Genomic DNA, 9,836 nt, shown 5'->3' with positions numbered 1-9,836 from the left:
CATGGTGGTGGCAGCATCATGCTGTGGGGATGTTTTTCAGCGGCAGGAACTGGGAGACTAGTCAGGATCGAGGGAAAAATGAACAGAGCCAAGTACAGAGAGATCCTTGATCCTTCTCTGTCCTTATTTGAGCTGTTCTTGCCATYATATGGACTTGGTCTTTTACCAAATAGGACTATCTTCTGTATACCAACCCTACCTTGACACAACACAACTGATTGGCTCAAACGCATTAAGAAGTAAAGAAATTCCACAAATTAACTTTTAACAAGGCACACCTGTTAATTGAAATACATTGCAGGTGACTACCTCGGAGCTGGTTGAGATAATTCCAGTAGTGTGCAAAGCTGTCATCAAGGTGGTTACTTTGAAGAATCTCAAAAATAAAATATATATTTTGATTTAACACTTTTTTTGGTTACGACATGATTCCATATGTGTTATTTCATAGTTTTGATGTCTTCACTATTATTGTAGAAAATAGTAAAAATAAAGAAAAACCCTGGAATGAGTAGGTGTGTACAAACTTTTGACTGGTACTGTATATATATATATATTTTTTTTAAAAATACATTTAACCATAGAAAAACATATGGAAAGTTACTATTTGGCCTGCTCCCACATCTTGACGTGCTTTAGCCAACTCCTCGACCAACACTTACTGTGGGGTAGGCAAGTTGGTACAGGGGTGGGAGTGTGTCTCTGGGTGTAACTTGACCCCTGACCTTGACCATCATGCGGTGGGGGTTGTGACTCACTGGGGTCATGATTGTGTCTATTTGTGCAACAGAGTGATGAACACCTGTGTGTGCTAGAATAGAAGGTTACCACGGTTCCGTAAATAAAAAAGTGAATCTCCTTGGTGTGTCTTTAAATAGATGCCAATGGTTAATCAGTAACGGGGCACCGTTTAGAGCTCTGGACATAAACAAGTCCGTTTCGAAGTTCAGCGAGGCTCATGGGAGTCTAGAATGAAAATATGATGGCCTGTCTGGGGATAAAGGATGCTGTCTCTTCTCAATCCCCCCTATACTCCCCGCTCTTCCTCGCACTCTCTCTCTTCCTCCCTCTCTCAGATGGAGGTATTATAGTCTATGCTGTATGTGGATCAACGGTAACTAAGTCATGTACACACTCTGTCCTGCTCCATTTCCTACCAGATTGATGTCCTTCGTTGTTTTTAATGGAGTAATGCCAAAGAAACATTATTTTCAGGAGACATTTTCTAAGTTCATATGAGAGTTTAGAGTGGAGTACAAGTGTCTACTAGAGATAATTGTTCACAAGATTACATTAAAGAGGATCTGTCTCTGCCTGGGCAAGGTGTTGGGGGAGGAGAGGACAGGAGACYGTGTTTGTAATATTCTCTAAACTCTACTGGGCCTCTACAGTGTTGGTTTCTGGCTGTGTTTGTTGTTCAGGCATTGCTGCAGTGAATGTTCAAGATACAGTCAGTGAACACCAGACATCCCACTGATATGCATTTCTACGTCCCTGGTTTCTGCTAGATCTGACTAGGATGTGTGTGTGTGTGTGTGTCTGAGCATTAGATACTGTGACAGTTTGGCGTCTTTCCAAGGTCAGTGCAGTAACTAACAGTGTTCCACTCCTCTGCTCTCCATAGACTGTTATAACAGACCACACATCTCCCTTCCACAGTTGAAGGTATGACAGAGGGGACAAGAGAGATGGAGGAGGAGAAAGAGGACAAGGCTGTTTTTAAGTTTCTTGATGACGTCACCATTCTGAAATGACTCCCACAACAGACGGAGGATGAAGGGAGGGAGGGCATATGAAGTGATGCATGTTCTGTAAAGCCGTCCCCTCCCCTTCCACACTGTCATGACCCATAACATCTGACCCCTGACCTAAGTCCACCTTAAATGGGGGGCCAGGGATTTCATTGTAAAGCAGTGAACTCACCCCACTTCCCTCCTAGCCCCACAGAAATCAGTCACCATAGAACATAATAACCACCAACATAAACACAATCAAACTACAGAGAAAAAAAATCWCTGTATTATAGAATAGTAAAATATATTGGTCAATAATGAAACAGAACGCTAGGAATCKTAAGGTCTGTTGATTAGCAGAACTGAGAGAACACTAGGAATCCTAAGGTGCGTTGATTAAAAACTACAACTACTAAAACGATGGKTTCAGATAAAATACGTGACCTAAATGATTGACTAGATTGAGAAAGTTGGTGCACACACATGCTTAATGCCCATTTTAATAATAATAATAATAATAATAATCTACTGTCAGAGTCACACCCCCCACCGCTGAAGTGAAAGACAGGCAAATAATTAAGTAATTTAAAATAAATTGACCAAGTCTGTCACTCTTGTCCCCATCTTTCTATGTGTCTTGGGGCCAGCTCACTCTTTGGAGCCGGAGGACATCTTGAAGAGGGAGCTCTTGTTGATCTTGAAGAGTCTCCATCCCTCATCCAGAGTGATGTCGGCCGCCCCACGACGCTTGTAGAACTCTATTGACTCCGTGTTGCCCTCGGCGACGACGAAGTGCATGCTGTTGCAGCGAGTCTTGAATGCCATCTGGGGGGGAGAGAGGAAGGGAGAGCAGGTGTTAGCACACATAATTCAACCCAGAAGTGTTTGATGGGGTTGAGGTCAGGGCTCTGTGCAGGCCAGTCAAGTTCTTCCACACCGATCTTGACAAACCATTTCTGTATGGGTCTCGCTTTGTGCACGGGGGCATTGTCTTGCTTGAACAGGAGAAGGCCTTCCCCAAACTGTTGCCACAAAGTTGGAAGCACAGAATCGTCTAGAATGTCATTGTATGCTGTGTTGTTGATTTCCCTTCACTGYAACTAAGGGGCCTAGCCTGAACCATGAAAAACAGCCCCAGACCCTTATTCCTCCTCCACCAAACTTTACAGTTGGCACTATGCATTGGGGCAGGTCGCGTCCTCCTGGCATCCGTTTAAGCCAAATTTGTCCGTAGGACTGGCAGATGGTGAAGTGTGATTCATCACTCCAGAGAACACGTTTCCATTGCTKCAGAGTCCAATAGCGGCGAGGTTTACACAACTCCAGCTGACGCTTGGCATTGGGCATGGTGATCTTAGGCTTGTGTGRGGCTGCTRGGCCATGGAAACCCATTTCATGAAGCTGCTGGCYAACKGATCTTATGCGGATGTTGCTTCCAGAAGCAGTTTGGAACTCAGTAGTGAATGTTGCAACCGAGGACAGACGATTTCAGCACTCGGCAGTCCCGTTCTGTGAGCTTGTGGCCTACCACTTCGCAGTTGAGCCGTTGTTGCTCCTAGACCTTTCCACATTACAATAACAGCACTTACAGTTGACCAGGGCAGCTCTAGCAGGGTAGAAATTTGACCAACTGACTTGTAGGAAAGGTGGCATCCTATGACTGTGCCACGTTGAAAGTCACACAGCTCTTCAGTAAGGCCATTCTACTGCCAATGTTTGTTTATGGAGATTGCATGGCTGTGTGCTCGATTTTAAACGCCTGTCAGCAACAGGTGTGGCTGAAAAAGCCGAATCAACTAATTTGAAGGGGGTTTCCATATAATTTTTTTATATACAGTGTACATCTTCTCTTTTCCCAACGCACATTCATTGATTATTTCAACAGCAATAACCAAACAAAACACACAGAAGAACAGAATCAATGGTATGTACAAAAAAATCATAACTCACTGAAATGGGCTCGATATGGGATTCTGTTTGAGGCATTGACCTACAACAGGATTCTTGCCAGAGCCGTGTAACTGACTGACAGCTACCATCTAGTTTTTACTATGTTTGTACAGGGTCATAACTCCTAAATTACTCACGTCACTGAGGAGCTTGAGGATCTCTGAGCCAATGCCAATCTCTGGTGGAAGGATGACAGAAAAGGAGAGATTATGGTTACTGGTCAGGTCAGAGAGGAAAGAGAGAGACAGAGTAGGAGAGGAAAATAGTTATTTTGCTTACCCCTGTACTTTTCCATGACAAAGAAGTCTTCCAGGTAAAGCAGCTTGCCAATCCAGGGGTCATAGGTGAAGTAGTACATGGCAAACCCAATCACCACAGGACCTGGACACAAAGTAAACCCACACAAAAACAAGCCAGATGTAATGTAACAGCTCGTACCGGAGTTACCCCTAGACACTAATCTAAGGTCAGTTTAGCATTTTCCCTAAATGGTTAAGGGTGGTTAGGACTTGGAGGGCAGAGCTGCTCATAGATCTATGGTTAAGATTAACTTGTACTTTCAGCGGTTTAACACAGTCTGGTTGTCAGGGGACTGTGTAAAGAGGAGATGTGTCGGTTGTGTTGTGAGAACTGACGCGTGGAGACGGGCTGTTCTAGCTCAGAGAAGCTTCCAATGGAAGTTGGTTAGCGGGTGTGTGTTATACAAGTGTGTCTGGCCTACATGTGAGTGGCATCCACATCCATAACAGGAGTAGGCCTAGACACTATAACACACCAGCCTTTCGATCAGAGAGAGACGTGTGTTTGTGTGTGTACAGCAACAACATTTCAAACAAGTCACCTAGTTACTTCTTAGAGAATGTGCCAAAGTGTAACTGAAATGTTTTGTCTCCTCCCAGACACCCACTGTATGTCATTGTGCATCACATCAATATACAGTGCATTCGGAAAGTATTCAGACCCCTTCCCTTTTTCCACATTTTTGTTAAGTTACAGCCTTATTCTAAAATGTATTAAATAAAACAATTTCCTCAATCTACACACACAATACCACAATAATGACAAAGCAAAACAGGTTTATACATCTTTGCACATTTATTAAATAAATACATATACACACTACCGTTCAAAAGTTTAGGGTCACCTGAAATGTTCTTGTTTTTGAAAGAAATGCAAATTTTTTGTCCATTAAATAACATCAAATTGATCAGAAATACAGTGTAGACATTGTTAATGTTGTAAATGACTATTGTAGCTGGAACGGCTGATTTCTAATGGAATATCTACATAGGCGTACAGAGGCCCATCATCAGAACCATCACTCCGTGTTCCAATGGCACGTTGTGTTAGCTAATCCAAGTTTATAATTTTAAAAAGGCTAATTGATCATTAGAAAACCCTTTTGCAATTATGTTAGCACAGCTGAAAATTGTTGTGCTGATTAAAGAAGCAATAAAACTGGCCTTCTTTAGACTAGTTGAGTATCTGGAGCATCAGCATTTGTGTGTTTGATTAAAGGCTCAAAATGGCCAGAAACAAAGAACTTTCTTCTGAAACTCGTCAGTCTATTCTTGTTCTGAGAAATTAAGGCTATTCCATGCGAGAAATTGCCAAGAAACTTTGTTATTATGGGGTATTGTGTGCAGATRGGTGAGGTGGAAAAAAATGTTTAATCCATTTTAGAATAAGTGGAAAAAGCRAAGGAGTCTGAATACTTTCCYAATGCACTGTAACTGTTGRAAGGAAAAAGGTGTCTCTGTATCAAGTAAGGACAGTACAAACTGGGCTAACAGTAAGGGCTGTGGCTGTCATGAAATTTTGTCAGCTGGCGATTGTCAAGCAAATAACTGCCGGTCTCGCGGTAATTGACCGTTAATTAACAAACGCATTTAGCATCACCTGGCTTCCACGCATAGCCTACATGCCACTGATGCTGACCTTAAGAACATCTACATTTTAAAAAGTCTAATAAATCCATGTAATATAGCGTACACCATCACAATACATCTATTATGTATTTTAGACTGGTCTAAAGAAACATGATATGAAGAAAATGTAGTCTATTTCAAAAGAACAGAATAGCATACACCTTGTCCTTATGTTAGGCCCTGACCTGGGTATGTCATATGGCTGTGGGCTACACTAGTTCATTTAGCACACAAGATTTGCTTAGAATTCCATGGCATTATTTTATTTCATAACTTGAAGAATTCAATTGAACATTGCTGAATAAAAGATTTCTGGGGGAGTGCGCACATGCAGCTAWTCTGTGTTGAGCGGTTAACAYAAACAGGTATTCCTATATGCMTAATTAATACTTTTTTATTAAACTTTAGTTGTGATGAAAACATATAACTCGACGTTTGTATTTTTGATATATTCCAAGGCTGCATGAAGCGACTAATGATGATTTGAAAAAAGTTCCATTAAAAGGCATGAGCTCTGCTTTGTTATTTGTGCAGGCTGCACACATTTCATCAGCCTCTCATTCACAATTTGACAAACACTTGATAATGCCTCGAATTTCCCAGCTGCTTCCACATTCTGTGGCCATAATACCCCCTAAATACATCCATGCCTTTTGCGGCCAGAGGCCGTTGTGCCCTTGGGCTGAATATAATAATTATAATTCCCTTCTCCCGGCTGCGTGCTCCGAAGCACCTCTCACTTACATGGCTCTCTCGGCCTATCATGTGATCGAGTCTTTCTCACAGGCTACAAGTGAAGACAGACATATCAGGGACACAACTGCGTGCGTCCTTATCCAATTCCGAGGCGCACATTGAAGATATAGGAAGAACTTTCCACATTTACTTTTCGTCAGCAAGATGAGTAGGCCTAACGAACAGCAAAAGCACTAGCCTATGTCAATCTACTATCCCCCATAGTACAAACGTTGACCTATTCTGTGCGAYAAATAAATATTCCAAACATAGTCTAGGACAGTTGTGTGATGCAATAGATCCCAAATGAATACAACCACTAGCATCAAAAAACCTTTAAGCAATGAGGCTGACGCAACAGATCAAAACGTTTAGCTTAAAATGTTGATAGCCTAATAGTTTATTTCGTTACATTATAAGTGCAGCAATGTGCAGACGGCAGTAGGCTATAAGCGCAAATGTTCCATAATTCAGTTCTCAAAAGTGACCGCAAATGCAATTATGCATGTATTGCTTTTATTATAAAGGTGCATTTTTATGGTAAATTCTTCCTCAAGCGCTGCGTATGCATGCCAGTTAGGCTCTACACCAGTTGTAAAMAAGTTATTATTTGGCCACTTTAGTTGTGATACAAACCTTACCAAACATATGGGCCTATGGGCTACATGAGGTGTGCAACTACAGTATGATTTGAAAAAGTTGCAACAAAAAAAAAGGGATGCACAGTTTATGCCTTACTGCACACAAGCTGGGCATCATTCACAAGTGATAGGCTAATAGTGTCACCTATCAGACTGTCTTGGATTTAATTTAGTCTTTACATACATTATTTAATAAATGTGTGAAATTTTGTTTTGATTTAGAAAGGTGCATGATAATGGTCCAGTCTCGAAACAGGGACAGGGGGGGGGGGGATGCATGTCATCTATGCACTTAAATAGAGAATGGAGGACGCTTTTCCCGTGGTTAATTTTCATGCCAGCCAGGTAAGCTATACTCCTGTTGTACAGAGAAGCAATGCGCGCTTAATATTAGGAATGTTGAGAAATAAAATAGTAGGCTTAGCCTATAGAAAGCTGGATCTTCCTCTTTTCAGTAGAGGCCATCACTCTGTTTTCTCCACTTAATTTCATAGCCTATAGAACTGTTGCGCAACATGAACTCATGGACTCTCATGAAGTGTTTGATTAGATTTTTGCATTGATGTCAGAGTGGTTAGAGGGACAATAGAGTACTGAGTAACAGGCAGTTAGCAAGTTTGGTAGGCTACTAATGACCTTCTGTAGAATCAGAGCTTTGAGAAGACTAAATACCGTCACATGGAATTTGACTGCCATCATGACTCGTGGCTGCAGGTGTGGCGGTAATACGGTCCCCGTAACAGCCCTAATAACAGGTTTGGTATATGTTTGACATAGGGTCAGTAGCTACACGCCAGGGATCCCCATGGCACAGAAATGTTCTTCTATGCATAGGAGAGGCACTGTTTCAGTCAAGGCCATCTGATGTAGTTTGCTATAATACTTGTCTATGTCACACTCAACACATCCGTCCAATCCTCTGAGATGTACAGGTGTGCAGAATACAGAATCTCTTACCGTTGTTGCTCTGCTGCTCACTGGGGACTTCTGCCACGACACAGRGGTATAATGGATAGTCACCGAATCCGTCCTCGAGCAGATCTGTTTTTACAACGTTAGAAATGCCTTATAAACTCTATGCACTGCAGTCAATCACATGGTGACCGAGACAGAAATGCTTTAGTTTCATTCAGACTCACCTTCCTCAGTCAGTTTCACTTSGTCTTCCATTTRTTCATATTTAGCCAGTTCCTGGACAGAAGAAACATTTCAGATTCAAAACCAAGAACAGCGAGTCAATAGGGGAACGTTTATCATTCACTGAGAAAAGTGACGGTCAACGAAGAGAACAGCGTTTAACATAAACACAATCAAAATGGAGGAAACCGGGCTCGTTGCCAACGTAATAAACACAATCAAAATGGAGGAAAACCGGGCTCCCGTTGCCAACGTAATAAACCAATCAAAATTGAGGAAACCGGGCTCGTTGCCAACGTAATAAACAACAATCAAAATGGAGGAAACGCCGGCTCGTTGCCAACGTAATAAAACACAATCAAAATGGAGGAAACCGGGCTCCGTTGCCAACGTAATAAAACACAAATCAAAATGGAGGAAACCGGGCGCCGTTGCCAACGTAATAAACACAATCAAAATGGAGGAAAAACCGGGCTCGTTGCCAACGTAATAAACACAATCAAAATGGAGGAAACCGGGCTCGTTGCCAACGTGAATAAAACACAATCAAAATGGAGGAAAACCGGGCTCGTTGCCAACGTAAATAAAACACAATCAAAATGAGGGAACGCGGCTCGTTGCCAACGTAATAAAACACACATCAAACATGGAGGAGGAAACCGGGCTCGTTGCCAACGTAATAAACACAATCAAAATGGAGGAAACCGGGCTCGTTGCCAACGTAATAAACACAAGGTACAAAACTACAGAGGGAACTGTGATACCGACGGATATCCAGCGGAAATTGTCTGTTTTTGTCCCCTTCAAAACAGACAAGTTTGCAGAGTTTCATCTCTGAATGCAGTTAGTATGAGCACATTTAAAATACCCAAATTGGGGACAACAGGCTGGATTTTCGGGACATTCCCTGGTAATTGTAACCACCACCCGTGGGGCAATGCAAATAAATCACATTTCTCCATTTGTACCGACATATTGAATATCATTATAGAATATGCATAAAATTCATCCTCCAATTGCAACGTCTGCCTTTTGTCTCAAAACATTCCATTTTTAATACCTTCAAACACTAAGTTAGGTCAGCCTAACTTCAAAATAGTCCAGGCCATCATCACTGTCAATCGTGAATGATAATTATTCAGGTTACCAGTGAAATATTCYAACTGTGTCTGCATGCCAATCATTTGGAGGAGATGGTGAGGAGATGGTGTTAAACTACACAGAACAAAAATATAAAACGTGTTGGTTCCATGATTCATGAGCTGAAATAAAAGATCCCAGAAATGTTCCATACGCACAAAAAGCTTATAACGAAAATATATGGAAACGTCTGCTCTACCCAAAATTATAGCCAACTAATTGCAGCATTACCGCAAAAATGGAAGAGGCAAGTAGCAGGGGGAGAAAGTAAGGAACTTGTCTGTCGGCCCTGCGTTAAAGACCAAAATTGTTTAAAGAAAATTGTGATAAATGAAACTGCTGTACTTTTTTATTTAAAGGACCTAAAAATTGACAGCTGTGCCATATAGATTGCTATAAATCAATTTGTAAGTCGCTCTGGATAAGAGCGTCTGCTAAATGACTTAAATGTAAATGTAAATGTAATAAAAATCAAGAGATTTTTGATATACTGATTCTAGAGCACATGGTTTATGAACTGATACACAAAACGACGCCAGATTCAAAACAGTTTCAGTGTAAGCTATTATATA

The 9,836-nt window shown here is 41.6% G+C and overlaps 1 protein-coding gene across 3 annotated transcripts in view; it reads right to left on the bottom strand.

Moving 5' to 3' along the window:
* Positions 1-568: 568 nt before the first annotated feature.
* The window catches only part of LOC112072131 (diamine acetyltransferase 1-like), a 61,226-nt gene continuing 51,958 nt past the window's right edge, over positions 569-9,836 (bottom strand). For all 3 annotated transcript variants that reach the window (XM_024139553.2, XM_070439666.1, XM_024139554.2), the window contains exons 2-6: positions 8,127-8,178; positions 7,945-8,028; positions 3,963-4,064; positions 3,821-3,861; positions 569-2,558 (exon numbers count right to left, since the gene is read on the bottom strand). In XM_024139553.2, the coding sequence (XP_023995321.1) occupies positions 2,382-2,558; positions 3,821-3,861; positions 3,963-4,064; positions 7,945-8,028; positions 8,127-8,178 (456 nt within the window). In that variant the 3' untranslated portion in view covers positions 569-2,381. The remainder of the gene's footprint in view (positions 2,559-3,820; positions 3,862-3,962; positions 4,065-7,944; positions 8,029-8,126; positions 8,179-9,836) is intronic.

Source organism: Salvelinus sp. IW2-2015, unplaced genomic scaffold, assembly GCF_002910315.2.
Source record: "Salvelinus sp. IW2-2015 unplaced genomic scaffold, ASM291031v2 Un_scaffold1830, whole genome shotgun sequence".
NCBI lineage: Eukaryota > Metazoa > Chordata > Actinopteri > Salmoniformes > Salmonidae > Salvelinus > Salvelinus sp. IW2-2015.
Note: the sequence above shows the minus strand (reverse complement) of the source record. Positions and strands in the feature narration are given on the sequence as shown.